The sequence below is a fragment of the Talpa occidentalis genome, unplaced genomic scaffold (genome assembly GCF_014898055.3).
Source record: "Talpa occidentalis isolate TD23 unplaced genomic scaffold, MPIMG_talOcc4v2.1 talOcc4.15, whole genome shotgun sequence".
In the NCBI taxonomy this organism is placed as follows: Eukaryota; Metazoa; Chordata; class Mammalia; order Eulipotyphla; family Talpidae; genus Talpa; species Talpa occidentalis.
In genome coordinates, this window is record NW_023601543.1 from 62535284 (window position 1) to 62557320 (window position 22037).

Sequence of the window (22037 nt, forward strand, 5' to 3'; positions counted from 1 at the left end):
CAGAAAGAATTTGATTGTATCCTGTTGACAGTACAGGTTGAAGGGAAGTGCTCAGCTCAAATTATAACCTCTCATCTATTCCTACAGTCTACTCCAAACCCCCCACCTAATACTCTGACTCATGTCCCCGTGCTCCAGGCCTTATTGTTGTTTGCTTGTCAGAAGTGCCTTGAGATGCTGCTCTTCTCTTAACTACCATGTGGTCCCCCCTCCACTCCCATTTTTTCACTCTTGCTCTCTCTCAGTCTCATTCTCTCCTCTTCCTCTCAACCCCTTCTTTTCTTCAGGACCCATCTCAGAGGCTGTTTACTCCACGAACACTGTCTGAGTCCCTTGAAGATGTACCCTTTTTTAATACTGCAGCTAAATGCACTGTTCTTCATTTATTATGTTTATTATCTTTTTTCCTAATCTCCCCTGCTTAATGGAGGCTTGTGGAAGATGTGGTTTTCATGTAACTTGTGTTTCTATCATCTACGCATAGTAGATGCTCAATAGATGTATTCTGAATGAAGAAAAGATGGTGGTTATAGGGTATTGATGAAGACATCAAGACAGTCCACAAGCAAAGCCCCCCCCCACCATATTAGAAGAAATCAAAGTACTTTTTTCTTCAATCAATAAAAATTGTTTTCTGTATGCAGATTAAGGCATTGGTTGGAAAACTTATTAAATATAGAGAATTTATTTAAACCCTATCAGCAATATAGCATTCCCATCGCCTGGGAGCATGGAGATGGAAGCTCTGAAGCATGAGCCCCCTATAACAGACAGAACCCTCCCTTATACTTACCTACCTAGTTATAATCTCTTATCTTGCATTAAGTAACTCAGAGCCTTAAATAGAAATTAGGATGTTTCCCTCTTAGTAACCTGGGGGGATTGGGGGGTTTGGCAAACAATCTATGAGCTCTTAAAATCAGACTGCCTGAGTTTGAATCCTCTGCCACTTACTCGCTGTGTGATCTCTTAAGCAAATTACTGACTTTGCTGTTTCTCAGCTTTCTCATAAATCAAATGGAGGTGGTAATACTAACCTACCTCTTAGACTTCTTTGTAACAATTAAATGGATTCATGTATGTAAAGCACTTTGAAAATGCCTGTCACATTTTTGTAAGCACTCAATAAATGCTAACTTTATTTATTACAGCAAAATAAAATTATTTCTATTCTTTGAACTATATGTAAAAGAAGTCATAGTTGATGTTCCACTGTATCTGTTTCTTTCACTCAATATTTTACTTCAATATTTAACCAAATTCCTTTGTGTAGCTGTAATTAATTTATTTTCATTGCTGTCTAGTATTCTATTATATGAATATACCAATGTTTTATCCATTCTACCACTGATTTGCGTTGTTGGCACTTGGTCACTAATTTGAATACTGCTACAATGAACATTCAGGTACATGTATGCTGGTCCACATAAGCACATATTTATTTGAAGAAACTATCTTTGCTCAGTACTCTACAGTCACCCCTTTGTCATAACTCAAGAATCCATATAAGTGGATCTGTTTCTAGGCTTTCTGCTTATGTTTTACTGTTTGTCCTAATGTCATTATATACAGTCTTAATAACTAAACTTTGTATTACAAAATTTTGAAATCAAGTAAAGCAAACCCTCCCATCTTATTATTCTCCCAAAATAGCTTGGATTTTCTTGCCCTTATACATTTTAGATTCTGTTTGACATTGTCCACAAAAAGTGTTAGGATTTTAATTGGTATTCTGTTGGAATTATGCTTCAATTTAGGAAAGATTGGTTGTCTTAACAATAATTTTCTCTCTATTTTAGTTGTTTAATTTCTCTTAAGAAGTATCATACCTTTCTTCCTAGAGTTTCTGTACATCTTTTTATTAGATTTATTTCTACAATCTTAAATATTCTTTAAATTTTTTAAATTTATGATAATGATTTTGCTCTATTCTGATTAATTCTAATTTTACCTTAATTTTAAATAATCTATATGTGACTCTACCATCTGTAAATAATGACAGATTGATTCTTCCTTTTGAGTTCTTACATACTTTGTTTCTTTATCTTACCTTAATTGAACTAAGACCTCCAGAGTATTGTTGACTATAAGTTGATGGCTTGGAACATTTATGTATTTTTGTTGATTAAAGGGTTTTCTTAAAAATTTTTATCATACATAGGGCCTCCCTGGTGGCACAGGAGTTAAAGTTTCAGTGCTATCAAGCTATTGCTAGCCACTGCAGCTTGAGTTCAATCCCCAGCCAGGGAGCTAACCCACATGGTGCAGCAGACTTCTCCTGTCTCTCCCGCTGTTCCCCTCAGCAGTGTATTTCAATAGATCTGCCTGTTCTGCTCCCCACTCTGTCTTTGGTGAATCCTTTCACCCCCTCTCACCGAACTTCTGGCCTACACCTCAGTTCTTGTATGCATAAATAAATAAATCTTTAAAAAATAATTTTCATCATAGATGATTTTATTAAATTTTGTCATTTATTTTATGATTACATAATTTTTTTTACTTCTTTAATCTATTGCAGTATTGAGAATTATAGACTAATTGAATTCCTCACATTAAAAGTTTTAAATTCTCTGGTAAATCCAACTTAATCTTGCTATGGTATATATTGCTGGATTTGGTTTGCTAATGTTTTGTTCACATTATTTGCATCTATATTCACTAGTGAGATTGTTCTTTGATTCTTTCATGCTGTCCTCAGTGGGTTTTAGGACTGTTGTGCCCAAGATCAGCAGACTCGGCGAGCATAGCCTCCAAGAATCCAAAGACAGCTGATGCAAATGCAAAAGGGAGTTTATTACGGGCTCGAGACCGGGCCCTCGACACACACTGATGCAACGGCAGAGGTCGAGAGCCTCAAACAGAGGAAGCAGGGGTATCCTATAGGGTCGCGAGTGGCGCGAACTTTGAAAGAAGCTGGCAATTACTCACTGGCTACTACAAAGGCATTTTGGCGCGCGCGGTTACAGTTTCAAACTGATTGGACGGTTAGAGATGCTGTCCCATTTATGGACAGGACTGCCCTCATTGGCGGCTGGGGTGGTCTGCTTTTTCGTCACCAAGTGGAGTGAGGGTTGTGACTGCTGAAACTATCTCCGGAATGCGGCTGGACAAGGACTAACATAGCAAGGTGGAGGATATACAAAATGGCAAAACCTCGGCTAAGCTTGGTTCCACAAGGACCTAGGTTAAGCTGGTTTTAAAAAATGAATTAGAGGCTGTACCTGCTTTTTATTCTTTTTTTTTCTCCATAAAATATTCAGAAGTCAGAAAGATCATCTAGGACTAGGCTTTTCCATGCCAGAGATTTTTAATTACTAATTCAGTTCCCTTAATCAGTAAAGAATTATTCAGGTTTTCTAATTTTTTGATGGTCATTTTGATGACTTTTATATTTCTGGAAATTTATTCACTTCATATAAATTTTCAAATTTGTGGCATAAAGTTTCAATATCTTTAATATCTGCAAAATATGAAATATCCTTTCTCATTCTGAATATTGGCTGCTATCTGTATCTTCCTTCTTTTTTTAATTAATCTTGCCAGATTCATCATTTCACAGAAAACAACTTTTAGCTTTGTTAATCCCTCTAATAGCTTCTTGTTTTCCATTTCATTAATTTCTCTTATTTCCTTCTCATTTAAATTTAATTTGATGATCTTTATATAACTTATGGAGATGAATATGTAGTTCAGAAATTTTCAGCCTTTCTTCTTTTCTAATATATGCATTTATAGTAGTCAATTTCCCTCTAAGTATTGCTTTGTCTGCGTTTTAAGTTTTGATTTTTTTATGATTTAGTTTTAAATATCTCATTTTCTAATTTGTTCTGAGATTTGTATAATAAAAATATATTGCTCATTTTATGAACATTGGGGATTTCTAGTTTAGTTTTATTAATCTTTTCAAAAAAAACTTATTTTGCTTTTGTTCTGTTGCATATATTTGTTTTTTACTTCTTTAATTTCTGCTCATTATTATTTCCTTCTACTTTCATTGGATTTAATTTGCTGTTTTAAAATCCTTTTTTTAAAAATTCTTCAGGTGGAGGGCCTGCCCTGGTGACGCAGCGGTTGAGCGCTGGGTTGCGAGGCCGCCCACAGCCTCTGCAGCGCCAGTTCTATCCCCGGCCACAGGCAAGGGTCCCACAAAAAAAAAAAAAAAAAAAATTCTTCAGGTGGAATATTACTGACTTTTAGCTTTTCTTATTTTCTAATAATTTACATCAGTATTTGTAATATTTCTGTTAACTTTCTAATAATTTAAAGTTTTAAAACAAAATTTATGGATGCAAACTACTTTGTAAAATATCATTTTAATTGGATTCTGTATTTTATTTTCTTAACATTTAGAACTGCTTTTATTATGACAAAAGTGTACTACCTGTTCATTTTTTTCAAAGTAAAATTAAAAGAAGGAAAAAATTCCAAACATAGTTCTACCTCCCACCCCTTTCCACCCTGTTATAATATCCAAAAACAACTCAATACATCTACATGCACATATATATGCATATGTGTTTATATATCTTCATGTCATGAACATCTCTCTGTATCAATAACTGTATTTTTATAGCATCATTTCAATAGCAGCACAATATTCTACCCTGTATTTATCACAATTTATTTAATCACTTTCCTATTGTTGAGCATTTAAATTATTTCCAAATTCTCCCTGTTACAGCTATTATAAACTCTTGTCATTAAAACTTGAGAAATGTACCTAATTATTTCCCTTGGGGTAAAATTACTGGTACAGAAGACATGCACATATATAAGGCTTTTATCAAGTAGTTCAAAACTGGCCTTTAGAAAAGTTGTATTTTTCCATCAACATAAGATGATTACCTGATCCAAAAAAAGTCTCTCCAACCCTGACAGAGGGGTGTGTGTGTGTGTGTGTGTGTGTGTGTGTGTGTGTGTGTGTGTGTGTGTGTGTATGCGCGTGTGTGACCAACTTCTCATACTGGGAGATTGGACCATGTCTCAACTCCTCCTTTCAACCATTTCCATATTTGCTGGTATAATGGCAATCCCCCAATCTTGAAATATAATACTTTAATTCTGCACAAGTTTGGGTATGTACTATTTTCATTATCATTGTTAGAAATACCTATTTTTCAACATGACTTCTTTCATTCAATAGGTTATTTAGCATACATTCCTCAATTTCCAAGCATTTATGGATTTACTAGTTATTTTGTTGATTTATTTCTACCATAACTATAATGTGATTAGGAAAAACATACTCTCAGTGCTCATAGTCCTTTAAATTTTATTGGATCTCAGAAAAGTACTTTGTGATTTCTTGAGTTGTTAGCTGAGCTATTATTTTGTGTGTACATAACATCATTTTTACTTGAAAGAATAACAGACAAATCATGGTTACTAAAACTTGGGTATGTGGCAGACATTTAATCTAAAATGAATGAAGTGAGCCTGCTGCTTGAAGGGAAACAACTCACAGTAATTGTCACCAGTGATGAAATTCAAATTTTCAAGTGAAAATTAGAATTTTGGAAAACTTATATCTGCCACCATCAGCCTGACAGCTTCCAAAAACTTACAAGATGTTTCTAATGTAATCAGCAACAGTATTAGTAGATGTGATTTTTTTTTTATATTATGTAATCAAATGTGTCAGTATTTGGAAAATCTGTGTAACTCCATAAATATTTTTCATGTGACTAATGTGTGCACAGGTAACACAAAGTCACACAGGTAAAAGATCTATTCAAAGAACAAGAAAAGACAATGGATTGTAATGTTACAATATAAAAAGTTGATTGATATGGGGTTTCAGATTCTACATTGCAACTCATTTTTAAGAAACTTTTTTTGAGTCTTAGTGTAGGATCAAAGGAGAATATTCACAAGTATCTACAAGGGTTATTAAAAATATACCTCCTCCAGGCCTCCCCTGTGGCGCGGCGGTTGGGCGCTGGGTTGCGAGGCTGCCCGCAGCCTCTGCAGCGCCGGTTCAATCCCCGGCTGCTCCCCAGCCACCGGAGGTGGCCTTCTGCCTGCTCTGCTCCCTACTCTGGTTCTGGTGAATTCTCTCGCCTTCCCGCGCTTCTGACTGTACCCAGTGCTTGTATAAATGAATAAATCTTTAAATATATATATATATATATATATATATATATATATATATATATATACCTCCTCCTTCCTTTATATATCTATGTGAGGCCAGATTTACTTCAACCAAATAAAATACTGTAACAAATTGAATGTGGAAACACAGATATGAGAATCTGGCTGTTTTCTATTAAATCAGAAATGAAAGAGATTTGCAAAATGTAAAACAATCTTGAAATATAATACCTTAATTCAGCACAAATTTTGATATGTAAAGCTTTTCTCAAGTGGTATAAAATTGGCTTTCAGAAAAGTTGTATTTTTCTAACAACAGAAGATGACTACCTGATCCAAAAAAAGGATTCTCCAACCCTGATAGAGGGGTGTGTGTGTGTGTGTGTGTGTGTGTGTGTGTGTGTCCGTCCAAGGTAAAGGCCTACAGATGCTTTGGTGGTGGGTGCACTAAGGTAACTACACCTGAAGGGGGGATCCTATACTTCCAAAATACTTACAACTCTGTAAAACAATGGTACTTCAATACAAAAAGAAAACACATGATGTCACGCTCTTCTCACTGAATTTATTATGTTTTAGAATATATACCTATTTTCATGAAAAAAACATTTCTGCTAGCATGTAATAGGATTTTTTGCTATTTTAAAAATAAATCATTTTATACCTCTAGGTTTTAATTTTCAATACAGTAAATATTGATAGATAAAACCCACAGAAGCACCATTCTACTGGGGTTCTCAATAGTATAGAAAAGGGCCCTGACATCAAAAAGTTAGATAACTTCTGTGAAAACTTAGTGGTTGTCATAGAAATCACAGCATACTTCCTGAATTATGTATTATTGTTGTCAAGTATTTGTATTTAAAAGCAATCTCCCCCTCTCAGAGACTATTGTTTTATGATTCTCAGAGAGTGAGAAAATAGTTGTTTTATATATAATCATTGTTCATTTAGATTCATCTTCATATTTACCACAATTTATGGTTTTCACGTCTTGCTACATCTCTGAGTTTTCTTTGACTTCATTTTTCTTCTACTTGAGAAATACTCTTTTCTATTTCCTTTAAGCAAAAGCATGTTAAGTGCAAATTCTCTTGATGTTTTATTTATCTGAAAGAATATTTTTGCCTTCGCTTCTAAGGGCTTACTTGGTAAGACAAGAATTTTAGTTTTGTTACAGGACTACTCCATACTAGGGGAAGGTGCTATGTTCCACACCCCACTTAATTTTGGGCAGAGCTGAGCTACCAGATGAAGCTCAGCAACCTGGAAGACAGGTGGGCTCTGAGAAGAAAGAAAAGATCTCCGGTTCCTACACCTAGACTTTCATCCTAGTACTTCTGGGATGGAAACAAATGAAGAAGAGACGTGTAGAGACACTTGAAAGAGACATGTAGAGGAGGGATACTTTGGGGAGGCTGACAGTGGCGACCATTACCTTGATTTGTACTTTGATATTTTGCTCCTTTATCCCAGACTTGCATGGTCCCTCTCATCCCCTTCCTGTGATTCCCTACCAGAAGGTGCCTTAGATTTGTGGCAAGCTTTCAGAGTTTAGCAGCCCTGTTTGGCTTTACCACCAACCCTGTTTGGCTGGGCATTTACCACAAGGGAATGGATAATTTTGGGTGTTTGGATGGGGACCTTTCTTCTCTCTCTGTGTACACCAAGTCCATCAAAGTTCTTTTACACTCAGAACCTGTCTTCATGCACAACCTTTGCAGCATGCAAATTTTGGGGGCCCTTGGCACCTCTCAGTCAAACGATAACACTTTGACCATTATTTCAATTTAATATACCTTTCCACTGGCTTTTGGCTTCCACTGTTGCTATTTAGAAGCCAGCTTTCAGTCTTACTAATGTTCCGTTTTCTTTTCACTTTTGGAACTTCAATAAAATATACACCAATCTGTCTCATTTCTTATCTTCACCTTTATATTTTTCATGTTTTGCCTATCCATGTTTCAATCTGATATATTTTCTAGTTTACTAATATTCCTTTCAGCAGTCTAATCTTAAATTCTAAATTTTGGTATTCTGTATTTTTCAGTTCTGAAATTCTATTTGCTGTTTTTTCAAATCTATAAGTATCTCCTTTTAAAATTCTTGTTTCTTGCTGAAGTATTTAGGCTCATCTTTTATCCCCATGGATAACACTGGGGTTTTTCTATGCTGTTAATAAGACATACCAGAATATATTCTGTGCCCCTATTTTCAAAATGTAGCTCTTTATAACCCCAGTCCAGAACAAATGGTATTTCATTAAGGTCTTAATCTTTGGTGGCCTCTTCTCAGGTCTACCAAAAGAATAGTTCTGTATCTTCTTTTGGACCACCCAGGTGCCAAAGCAGTTGGACTCCTGCCTTCATCTGATTGCCCCTTCCCACTTCTCTAGAGTTCTACCAAAGTGCAGGCCCCTCTGCAGCAACCTTGTTTCCATAGCCCACTCCCTACCCCCAGGACAGAAAGAGTGCTTGCTTAATTTCTTTGAGCTCTAATCTTTTCCCTGATCTCACTAAGTAGTTTTTCATTCATTATACTGTTAACTCTTTAAAGCTTTAAAAAATATATAACTTCACCCAATTTTTGTAGTTGTCCCCTTCAGAGGAAATACTAGCAAGAGAACCCCAGATTTGGTCTGTTCTTTGCGGCAGGCCGTGCCTCCCATGCTGTCTCTTGACAAGGTCCGGGCATTGGGGGAGACTCCCGAGAAGCGGGGAGTTCCTGTGCTCCCCGGAAGAGGGAAAGTTTTACTTCCCAGAAGAAGGAAGTTCTTGCACTTCCCAAAGAAGATCTGAACTAGGGAGTCTCCATGGCAATGCCTGCTAATGCTCTCCTTTTTGTTCTTGGTTAATGCTGAAGTAAGTTAGTTATAAATTGGCCTGTGAAAACCTAATTCGGACCCAGGTGACAATTGGCTTGTTGTTCTTACGCATGAACTATCACAAAAGAAGTAAAAAATTGTTAAAGGTATAGTTAGGAAAGAAATGTTTCGGCCCTGAGAACTGTGGAGAACAAGCTGCCCTGAACCAGCTGTGCTTGGAAAACATAGCCTAACCTGGGGGGTACCTGTTTGCGGCAACAATACTTTCCCTGGTGTATGAGGTCAATGGTTCGCAAGCCCTGTGGAGGTTAGGAATTTCTAGTTAAGAGTTAGACTTCAGTAGAACTTACGTAGATTTGATGAACTGTTTTAGACCACCTTGAAGTAATTAATATATTAACCAAAATAATTGAGTGCTAGGAAATAGATTGATTTTAGTAATTGAATATAGAATAGGAATTCTACACTCACGTTTGTAATTGGGAAAGTTTAATTGTTGCCAAATGTTGTGCTGTCTTGTATGATTGATCATGCCAGTAAATGAGCTATACCTAGGAAATTAATTGTTCTTAGGTTACCAAAGAAATGGCCAACAGGTGTAAGGCCAAGGGGGTCTTCACATGATCATGAGAAAATATGTATTGATTGTCTCTGTTCTGCTTCAATGCTTTCTCTGATGTAATCCCACCGCTCGCCTTAAGGTATAAAATAAAGACCTGCTGAGACCCTCAGCAGGAGATACTTGCACAAAATAAGGTGTCTGTGTCTACCTCACTTCTCCCTCGCTCCACTGCCCCTCAGTCCTTCGAGAGAAAACTTGGCCGACGCCGTCCTCTCCTCTCTGAGACCCCTGATACAACTTCTAGCTGGAGCGGGTCTCCAGCAGTTCTTCACATTGTTCCTCAAAGAACAGTTTTGAAATGAGTTCGAATCTTCCTATTGTTACCAGTACATAATAAATACAGAAATTGAAAGTAAACATTTAGAAACTGTTGTTGCATTTTGACTTTACTGTGAAATAATAGCACTTGATTTTGAAAAGTATTGGTTTAAAAAAAAAAAAAGCTTTTACTCTGACAACAAAAAGGGGTGGTTATCAGAGAGGAAGTAGGGAAGAGTGAAGAGCTTGAGGTATTGAAGTATTGATCCACAACATACTGAGGCAGGGAAATCTGGTCCTTCACTAGTTAGTTTGAGAAGCACTTCTTTATATCATCAGGCACTAGTCTCCTACAAGCCCTCTTTTTATCTGCTTTTACAGAGGATCCACCATAGAAGAGGAAAGAAACCTTTCCTCTGCCCTCTTAGGTTCATTGGCTGCCACCTGCAAATTAAACTGACAAAGGACAGATTAACAGAAGGAGATATTTATTTCATCTGCATATGGTGGGAGTAGAGCTTGAAAAGCACTAAGGGCTGGTAAGACATGGGGCTGTACCATTTTAATAAAGAGTGATAAAGTGTGAAGAGGCAACTGGATAAAATAAGGGGGATGTTTGAACTTCTGGCATTAAGTTGTGGGAAAGTGACCAGGAAATGTATGTAATAATGGGTTGTTTCCCAAGGTTTGTTATGCAGATAAAAGTAATTCTCTTTCTGGTACTGGAGAGACTACCTTTACAAATGGAAATTTATACCTGTTTTTGGGCAGAACAGAGGAGAGCAAGGACTTTTTCCTGTGTCTACTATTTTTCAGTTGCCTTCAGTTCAAAGTAATCCTATGTCAAAGTGGCATATTGTAGAGTAGCATATTCTGATCCCTTCAACATATAGTCAGCCTTGTGCCTCTTAAACACGTGAACTATTTTGTTTGCTGCATTTGTTTTTAGATAATTGTTTTATTATGTAAGTGTTGCATGCTCATTGTAAAATTTTTTATTTTTATTTTTTTTTAATAGAGGCATGTTTTTCTTTATTTATTTGTTTGCTTGTTTGTTTGTTTTGTTTATACATGCACTGGGTACAGTCAGAAGCGCAGGAGGGTGAGAGAATTCACCAGAGCCAGAGCGGGGAGCAGAGCAGGCAGAAGGACCGAAGTACACTGCTGAGGGGAGCAGCGGGCGGCAGGAGAGGTCTGTGCGCCATGTGGGACCTCCTCCGGTGGCCGGGGAGCAGCTGGGGATCGAACCGGCACTGCAGAGGCCGCGGGCAGCTTCGCAACCCAGCGCTCTACCGCTGCGCCACCGGGGAGGCCTGTAAAATTTTTTAAATTCAGATACACACAAGGAAGGGACAGCTAAAATCATTCATAATCCCACTACTTTTCACAATTCAGAGTAAAACTCCTATAAGTTTTTCTCAGCTCATAGTATGGATGGATTCCACATAGTCTTCCAAAGCAGGCTTTCATCTCAATCTCCCTCTCATTTCACTCCTTGGAATGGAGCCAACTGGGGAGATTAAGATTTCCTTTTAAAGGTTCTTGGCAGTCCCAGAAATGCCTTAAAATGGGAAGCCAAAGAGAAAAGTAATTTTAAAAAGCCTTATAATTTTTTAAGAAATTATGTTATCAAATAAAATTTATCAAAGACTTGAAAAAACAAATTTTTTCAAGGCTATGTCAGGAGTGTATGTATGCCTTATGAATATATACATTTTAAATATCTGTGATGAAATTTACATAAAAGGTTTTTTGGTTTTGTTTCTGTAGCTGATGAAACTTAAAATTAGTGTGTTGTTTCATTTAATACCAATTAGTGTTACAAAAACTAATCAAATAGTTTTAATAATAATTATTTTCATATTTTTGACTTTCTTCTAGAATAACCTCTCAAGGAACATGCCCACATATTAAAAAACTTGTGTAGATGACTTTGTTTGGTACCCCTGGTTATGAGCCATTGTATTAAAAATATGTATAAAGGCTAAAAGATCCCATTTGTAATAGCAACTAAAAATATATAATGCCCAGGGGACAATCCAGTAATTAGTATTTGGAACCAATATGAAAAAACACCTTAAAACTACAACTAATAGATGTAATACCAAACAAACTCTTTAAGATGAGAATATTAGGAAAATGTTACTTTTTAGAAGTTAATGTATAAATATAATACCTTCTCAATCAAAATATAAATATTTTCAGAGTGACAAAATGATTTTAAAGTCCCACTGGGGGGGCCTCCCCGGTGGTGCAGCGGTTGAGCGCTGGGTTGCGAAGCTGCCTGCAGCCTCTGCGGCGCCAGTTCGATCCCCGGCTGCTCCCCGGCCACAGGAGGAGGGTCCCACATGGCGCGCAGACCTCTCCTGCCGCCCGCTGCTCCCCTCAGCAGTGTGTTTCGGTCCTTCTGCCTGCTCTGCTCCCCGCTCTAGCTCTGGTGAATTCTCTCACCCTCCAGCGCTTCTGACTGTACCCAGTGCATGTGTAAACAAAACAAACAAATAAATAAATAAAAACATGCCTCTGTTTAAAAATAAATAAATAAATAAAGTCCCACTGGGGGAAAAAATTCAGAAGGAAATGTGGGTGGAAAGTAATAATGATGACAAGAATAGTCAGGTCAGTGGAAAAGAGTAAACCTGCAAATAATTGGGAGTGTTTGTACTTGTGTATTGTACTGCTGGACTTGAAGATGTCTGTAGCTCCAGTGAATGGGAAGAACACTGAAATCAATAAGCCCTTGAATCCTGGCCTGTCACATACTTACATATTCAGGCAAGTTATTTGAGAATAGAATGATTCTGACCTCACAGAGTGATAGTAAAAATGAAGGGAGGGCTCCCTGGTGGCGCAAGGGGTTAAGATACAACCTATGAAGCTAACCGAGCCACTGCAGCATGAGTTCGATCCCAGGCCAGGGAGCAAACCCACATGGCGCAGCAGACCTCTTCTGACTTGCCCGCTGCTCCCCTCAGCAGTGTATTTCAGTCAGTCTGCCTGTTCTGTTTCCCACTCTGTCTCTGGTGAATTCTCTCAAGCACCACCCCCCACACACCTCTGTCCTGTAAACCCTTTCATGTATGCATAAATAAATAAATCTCTAAAAAAATTTTAAAAAATGAAGGGAGAAATGTTTTTCATGATATTTGATGAATAGAATGTTAGTTCTTTTTGTTTTCCTTCTAGACGTTTCTGTTTCCTCAGCATAATACCTGCAGCAGGTATATTGGAGATTAAGCTACTGAATGAATGAATGGATGAATGAATGAATGAAGTACTGGATTTGGAAACATTTTATAAGCCTTAAAGTATTATGAAAATGTTAGCTATTATTATTTGAGTAGTTCCATTAATATATATAATGATCTGGTAAAAGTTGCATGTGTATAATACATCTATATAGATAGATGTATGCATAAATGTGTATATATATTTACACATACACACATGCTTATACGTATATAAGCTAAATGGTATGATGTGAGCTATGTAAGGTTGTTATAAAATTTAAGCAAAAGGTCTTACTGTGGCTGGTAGTCATTCAGGGGGCTTCCTGGGGAAGTTTGTTTTGGAATAGAATAAAGAGAGAGAGAAAGAAAATGGTACATTCAGGGAGTGGTACTTAGGCTAATTGTCTAAAAAGTGATGTATGCTTGAACACAATAGCTAGATAACAAGAAGTTTTACTGATCTGGAGGGAAATAGAGAATCAGTATGAGTTTTGGGACTAGAGAGTGATACTGTATCACCAACACATCAATTTGTTAGAATGTTTGTTGGGAATTAATTTTGGTAATGGAAGTGTAAACAAAAATAAATTATGGATGAGCCACAGATAGAACTTGAATCTCATTTAGTGGTGATAACTGTAGCTAAATGTTTTAGAATTCTTGTTATATTACATTGCATGACTAGATGTAGATAATTTTGGAATTTCACTTAAAAATATACCCACAATCCCAGGAATTGCTCTTTTCTGAGATTTCTTGTGATAACCTAAAGAAAATTTTTCCTTTTTTTAACCTAAAGAAAATTTTCTATGCCTTGTGTTATTTGATGCTACAGATTTTCAGTGTTAAGATAGGATGTCCTTTAAAATTCATTGAAAGAAAGAAGATAATTTATTATAATAATTAGCTGTAAATCAACTTACTTACAATGTATTCACTTATAACTTTCCTTTCTGAAATTTTTTTCATACTCTTTTTCACATTTCTCTACAGTATGGATGGAGCAGATCTGTGCTTTGAAATTGTAAAGAGAGCTGACGCTGGTTTTGTATACAGTGAAGCTGTAGCCAGGTATGTATCTAATTCCCACAGGTCAAGTGGAAATAAAATAAGGAGATGACAGAGAAATCACAGAAGCGCCTGCTCTTGATGATGAGCGCACTGCTGCTCTTCCCCACAAGGGGCCCACATGGGGTAGTGAGCATTCCTAGAGCCAGACAGTGACTGGAAATGCAAAATACTAAGCCATGGATTTATCTGTGAATATGGGTTTTCAGTTTAACAACAGTCCTGCTATCTTTCCCATCTCTGCTGACTCTCATACTAAGAGATTTGGTAGCTCAGGGACCATGTGGAATTAAAATTTGAGGGTCTTGTTTGTGCTTGATTTTCATTTTTTGGCAGATGTGCCTCATTAGTTCTTCAGTTTGCCTTTCCGTGATAGCAAATTGCTGTGTGACCAGTTATTCTGAGGAAAAACATAGAACAATAGAAGGAACAGAAATAAAAGCAGTTTTTCTGCTGAATGTATTTGCTTCAGGCCAGTGTGTGATCTCCCAAACAAATAGTGGCCATTGTTCTAGGTGGAGGAGTGCTAAAAAACTAACAGCTCAAAATAAGAAGTAAATATGAGAAATCACAGGAGCCATGCACCAGGCGTCCTGCTTATATATATACACAGCAGTACAGTTTTCTGCCTCAGTGGCATTCAGTCATGTCATAAATATCTATTCCAGTGGGTCACCTTTTTAATACATGGGGTACAACATCTCAGTCACCAACTACAATATGTTGGAGGGTTCAAACCCACGAACCTATTTTGAATTTATTAAAATTTTGTACCATTTGAGAAAGTTACCATGAAATGACTGTAACTCCTCTTAACATTCTTTTTACAATTATATCAATAGCATCATAAATAAATAGATGTTCTGGAAACAGTTCAGAGACCACCAAATACAACTTTGAACTCAGAGTGACTTAATTTTCTTCAAATTCATTCTCCTGCCTCCCCTGGCTGAGGAGCAAGGGCCCCAGTCTCAGGAGATGGAGCAGCCATGCCTATCACACAAAATAAAGAATATGCTCAATTGGAGGTAGCTGCCTTTCTCTACTACCGAGACTAGAGAGAAGCAGCAAATAAAAGTCTGTATATATTAATGATATCTTTAAACTCCTGGTGTATTCATGGTAGAACTGAGGCTAAATACCTTCTTTTTCTTTGCATCATGCTCGCTGAAGCATATTCTTAGAGGTCCTCCGCACCCCTTGGAGGTTTTTTAATCCAGTTTTCTATTGTTTTGAGTTCTTATCATAATTTTAAGTTTTCATTCTTTATAGTGCTTCAAAATTAAGAAGCAATCTTTAATACCAAAAATGGTCGATGTTAACTTGATTTTTCTTAAGACATAGTGGTTAAGCTACTCTATCCAACTAAATGAAATTGTCACACTCTTGCATGTCATTGTTTATATTTATTCCTTCAGGCATTTGATGCAGTTTGCCTTTTTGTACTTTCCCATGTTGATATCTTTCAACAGCAGCATCAAATAGGGAAAACTAAAAATTCTGAAATGTTAATTTTATATAATAATGAAGCTCTGTTGAGGAAGATGACTTTTTTTTTCCGTTTTGAACTACAATAACCTGGCATATGTGCTGTCAGGGTTGATGTCAAACCCATACCACTTTTACTGTGTTCCCCAGTCATCAGTTTGCCTTTCTTTAACTTTGAGCCTGTCTCTACCACAAAGCTGGTTGTTAGGATGTGTGGAGGTGCTGTCAGGCAACGAAATGACTTGGGGTCTCTCACAATCTTGAGATTTATAGAAAAGGTAGTTATGCATCAAGTTGAAAGTTTGTTGATTTTAAAATCCACCTACGTATGCTCTTAAGATGTTGATTTTTATGAAAGAGACTTTTTAGAATTGATCAGAAAAGAGTAACACTGGGACCAGTAGTGACACTGTAAAAAGGTAGGTTGGGTACAATTTATCAAAGACTCTCCCTAAAAATGACAAAAGTAGGGGGCAACAAGTATTATTGGGTGGGTTCCCTGTTGCAGAGGATCAGTCAGCATTCACAAGACATGTAAATTCTGATGACTTCTAACCTTCCTTCTTCTCTAATTGTGTGTTACATTGTTAGGAAATTCAGCTTGCATTAGTATTCTAGTGCAAGAAAACTTTGAGATACCAGGTAATCAAATTGATAATTTTTTTTCCATCTGGCTGTGCTTCAAGAGAACCAGCAAGCATGGCATAAAATAAACTGCATTCAGTCCTTAGTACAACCCAATTAGTGATTACCTCTGTTCTTTCAGGGTTGGTGAGTTGTGGAGTGAGCTAACATACAGCATCAGATTATCAAATTAAACTCACAAATCAGGAATATCTTCTTAGTACCAAGCTTTACTAAATAATTTTAAGGGGTACAGGCACCAAAATTCTCAACTGAAGCAGGTAAAGGTCTGGACCACCAAGAGCAGCTCCTGCTGTTAATACTTCTGGCATCAGAAATGCCCCCTCACCCAGAATAGATGAAGTCTCTAGGGGTCTGTAAGATTCCTCATGCAGAGGGGGAGCCTTCCAATTATGAAATACCTCCATTTTATACACACTCCAGTAAGTCATCTGTGTCTCAAAGATCCTGGGTTCGTTTTATCATATCTAATCCTTAGCCAGAGACATTCTGTTAAGGGCATTCCAGAAGTAAGTTCTCTTCTGCCTAGCAAAGAACTCTAGTCTCCTTACCCAAAGTTGACAAAGAAAGTAGACTGAGTCATCTCCCTTCTTTACTTCCACCACCCCCAAAATCTAACCAGCTCTTTCCTTGCATGGAGTTATCATTCTTTTTTTTTTTTGGTGGGACCCTCACCAGCTTCTGGAGAATGAACCTGCGCTGCAGAGGCTGCAGGCAGCCTCGCAGCCCAGCGCTCAACCGCTCTGCCACCAGGGGAGGCCCAAGTTATCATTCTTGATCCTTAGGGAAGATGGAGACAAACATATTTTGCTAAGTTCCTCTGAAAGCATATGTCACCATGATGCTCAGAAAATAAAACTTTTTGATTAAAGTTTAGTCATCACCTCTCTAGAACATGTGGGTAGATTTTGGTTCTCTCTTTATTTTGCTTGTGCACCATTCATGCATAGCTTCCCAGGGTTATGGCTAAGAAAGCAGAAAAAAATTCTACCCTCCCCCATACATACCCAAGAGATTCTGATATGTATGTGTATTTGGACAGAATGAGTAAATACTCTGACATTCAGATTTTGAAGTGTTCATTTGTGAGGTTTTTTTCCTTCTAATGAGACTTTTGGGGTTGGATTTTCTGTAGGATAAAGTTAATTTCTGTGTTTATCTTAGTACTACATATCTAGTGTAGTCCATATTCTAAATACAAGCTCTATCCTCATTTCCTGATTTAAACTTTCCCACTATTTCCATGTTCACATCTAGATGCACAAATAGGCTCTTCCTAAACATTTGATTAAATTTAATCATAACAATGGCTTAACCTTGGTTAAGCATGTTTATAGCATGGTTTAGAGTTTACAAAAAACACTTTCACATCTGTTGTCTCTGCCATTTCGGGGGGGCGGGGTTCATTCTCCTCCCAAGTCTGATCCGAACCAGGAAAGGACCACAACACCAAGTTAAAAACCCTAACGTTAACAGAAATTTAATTACAGGGTGACTGACCCAGGCAATGTATATGACCACAGCCCCAGTGTGTGTATTTGCAAAGTAAGAGAAGTTGATCAGAGCTAGGGACTGCATGAACCCCCTCTCTGTTTCCGAGACCAATTGTGAAGAGACAATAATAACACAGGAACAAAGTCTGGCTTGGATGGTTTGTTCTTCCCTACCTTTCATTTAGGAAATGGAAATTTCTGATCAACTATAATACATGAAATAATGCATATTATAATGAGAGGAACATTCATGCATGTATGATTAGATAATAGCTTACCAAGGAAGAAATTTAATGGAAATGTCTTTTATTTTTTAATTTTTTAAATTAATGGGCGATGTTATTTCTCTAGTTTATTTATTTTTTTGGTTACTGAGGTAACATTGGTTTACAACACTATAGGTTTTAGGGGTACAACTTCACACCTCTTCAAATGTATGATACCACACCACGGAAATGTCTTCATTATAAAGCAGAAGTGGGGAATTTTTTTTTTATCTTGAGTCACAAGCACATGCACAAGGTCATTTGTAAGTACTAGTAAATTATTTAATTTTTAGTTTAAAGTGTGAGGAATATAAGCTCTGGAAAGATAAAACAACTCAATACATAGGACACAATAAATAATGTTTTATATTGCATTTCTATGTCATGGCTGGCTGGGGCGAAAAAAGGAAAAGTGAGAAAGGAAGGGGTAATAAGAAAGAAGCAAAATATAAAAGGAGTAAAATGCATAGGAAGAGAAGATGAAAAAGAGAAATAGTACAATTACAGAAGAATTAAGAGAGAGAAGTCAAAACAAGTTCTGAAGTAACACAGAATAAACCACTTTTGTCTTACTCTGTTGCTAGTTCACCCTGTTATAACTTTTTGAGGTCTGTCCTTTGCAATGCTAACTCTTCTTTGTTCTTCACCTGGACTGGGTAGGGAGCGTCAGCTGACACCTGCTAGCCCCATGAGGAGTTAAGGAAGAACTCTGCTTTGTTCATGCAACTAAGCTAGACTATGCTACAAAAAGAAACTGTAGGCATAGGCAGTTCTGCCCTCTTGTTTATCCTTATAGCTAAATGGAAATAAGGCAAAGTGCCAGCCTCTGCTGGCACATAGAAGACTCCCACCCTTTTAGTCAGAATCCTTACTGTAGAGCTGAGCGTTGTTCACTTTATAGCAATCCAGTATAACTCAGTAGAATTAACTGAGTGTTGGAAAATTGGTGGGCTTTTTCATGTTTTAAGCTTGAATTTTTAATTTATAGAGCTATTTTGATTATGAACCCAAATTATTTTGACTTAGGTATCTTAGAAAATATATAACACATTGTTCTTCATGAATCTCATAAACTTAAGAGTTTGCCAACTTTTTCATTACTGGGCTTCACATACCACCAATCTTATCTATTCAAATGGTGAAATGTCCATGGGCAGTGAATATGAAAGTGGGAGTTACAAACAAGAGACACAATATATTAAGTTTTAAAAATAAAAGGGTTTTTTTTACAGTTTTAGATTTTTTGGTTTTTTGTTTTTCTACAGTCATTACATGAGACAGATACTGGAAGCTCTACGCTATTGTCATGATAATAACATAATTCACAGGGATGTGAAGGTAAGTCATTTTTATCACTAACTTTAATGTTTGTGAAGAGAAACTGACTTGGAACAATGATAATAATCAAAATTTTTTCTTTAGAGATCATCTTAAAGTTAATTTTACTTAGCAAGTAAAATGTATTTAGCTGCTTCATATTTGGAGAGTCATAATTCATGGGGAAGAATTAGAATTTAGTTAGTTTATATTATAAAAATTCATCCTGCACTGATATTTTCATAATCTTGCAATATAGAACAGTCTCCATTTTGTTTTCCTTATGGATGGTTTTCAAACATACTCTGAAATCATAACTGTAGATGTTACAAGTTTGATGGTTTGTACCCTCATATTCAGGAATAAGATGAATATTACTGTTAGTCAGTCTTTCTGTTTGTTTGATCCCACTATCCAGTTGATGAGAACTTTCAAGCCCTGGCTCCTAACAATGTCAAGCAGAACATGGAAGCATGTAAAAAAGGAGAGCAGTGGGCCCTCCTCCTGGGACACTCAGCCCCTTCCAAGGCCTCAAATCACTAAGCACTCCTGAGCTTTCTCTGGCCCCATTATCCCCATTCCCACTCTGGTATTTTGCCCCTGATCCCTCTGTAACCCGCCACATCCACAGACATGGTACTCTCATTCCCTATTTAATATTTAATATTCGATAATATTTTAAGACATTATCGAAAACCTGGCTCTTTCATGTATTTTAACATTTAAGAAAATTAAGTAAAGTTTAGCTAATTTTTCTCTAATGTTTGGGAAATTTAAACTGCAATTCTTGTGACTAAAAACTGAGGGAATGCACGAGCAGTTCAAAACAATCTAGTAGAATGTAATAATAGTAACTGCAAATCATTAGAGAAGTGCACAAAGTGTGCATAAATTATAACTTACTGTAAAGTATCTTATTTGTTCTTTTTAAATGTGATAGGAAAGAATAATAGTTATTATCAACACTCAACTCCAAAGTACCCAATGGATACATAGCACTTTTATCAAAAAGTATTCTTCACCTATGCAAACAAAAAGAATAAGTATAGAATGATTAAAGGGGAAATTGTCAACAATAATGGTGTGCAGCATTATTCTTTTGCATTTAATTAAAATTAAAAAGTATATATATACAGAGTAAAATGTATTTCCTTGTATACATTATAAAATATATAAAGCCAGGGCCTCCCTGGTGGTGGAAGGGGTTAAACACCACACTTATGAAGCAATACGCAGCCTCTGCAGCACGAGTTCGATCCCCGGCCAGCCAGGGAGCAACCCACATGGCGCAGCAGACCTCTCCTGACTTGCCCGCTGCTCCCCTCAGCAGTGTTCATCAGTCAATCTGCCTGTTCTGTTCCCCACTCTGTCTCTGGTGAATCCTCTCACCCCCCACCACCTCTGGCCTGTACCCCAGCTCTTGTATGCATAAATAAATAAATCTTAAAATATATATATATGTATATAATGCCAAAAATGACCATTTAAAAACTTAAAATGTGTAAAACCTGATTTTTGGTTCATGTAATGGCATTGTGTTAAAAAAAAAAAAAACACTGTTACCCAAGAGGCAATTTTATTTTGAATTCTATTCTTGAAAGGTAATTATATCAACATCAGATAATAAGTAATGATTGACAACATACTCTATTGTAATACTCTGAATAATATAGTCAGCTTTGGATTAGCTAGAGTATTTGATATGACAATCCAAATGAAATAAAATCCCAAAGTAGTTGTATTTGACTTACTTTCTCAGTTACCTTCTGATTGATTTATTCAGAAAATATTTGAGTGCCTATTTCATGCAGATATATTGTGCTTGGAACCCTAAAGTTATTATGGCCTCAGTAGGGAAATAAGATGGTGTATCTATTAATGCTGTGGATCAACACACCAAAATTTAGTAATTTCAAACAACCACCACCATTTATTTGCTCATAATTCATCAAGTTTGACCGGAACTTGATGAAGACTGCTCAAGTCTATTTCACAGCCTGTTGGCTGAGACAGCATAGCTAGTATCTACAAAGGTTTCACTCACTCTTCTAGCATCTCAGCTCAGGTGACTAGAACAGCTGGGAGCTGACTGGGTCCTTTTCCTAGTCCCTTATTCAAGACATCTCACTCTCTCTTCACATGGCCCTGCACTCCAGTGGGACAGTGTCTCAGGGCTCCCAACAAGCAAAAATGAAAGTTATCAGGTCTTTTGAAGCCTATGCCCTAATTGGCACTGTGTCATGTCCCCTCCATTCTGTTGGTCAGAAGGTCACAGACTAGCCTGGATTTAAGAAGAGGAAAAATAGAGCCCATGGGCTTTTTTTTGTTTTTTTAAATATTTTATTTTATATAATTCTTACATCATTTTTCATTTTTGCACAATGTATGCAATTTCATTAGTTATATTCCCCATACAATTGCACCCCCCACTTATTTTGACCCTAATCCTTCCTATCCCCGTGCCCCTTCCCCCCCCCCTTAGTGTCTCTAACCACACTTGTTGATTTTGATTTTTACTTTGTATTGATTAGTCTTTTTCCTGGTCCCTTATTTAGGTTTTCTAAATTCCTGCTATGAGTGAGACCATACGGTATTTTTCTTTTTCTTTCTGACTTATTTCACTGAGCATGATCCCTTCTAGCTCCATCCATGTTGCTACAAGCTGCATGTGATTATCTTTTTTGATTGCTGAGTAATATTCCATTGTGTATATGTACCACATCTTCTTAGAGC

At 36.9% G+C, this 22037-nt stretch overlaps 1 protein-coding gene across 6 annotated transcripts in view; it reads left to right on the top strand.

The window, feature by feature from the left end:
• Positions 1-22037, top strand: part of CASK (calcium/calmodulin dependent serine protein kinase) — a 392726-nt gene that overhangs the window by 169847 nt on the left and 200842 nt on the right. For all 6 annotated transcript variants that reach the window (XM_037512504.1, XM_054695766.1, XM_054695765.1 and 3 more), the window contains exons 4-5: positions 14021-14098; positions 19253-19325. In XM_037512504.1, the coding sequence (XP_037368401.1) occupies positions 14021-14098; positions 19253-19325 (151 nt within the window). The remainder of the gene's footprint in view (positions 1-14020; positions 14099-19252; positions 19326-22037) is intronic.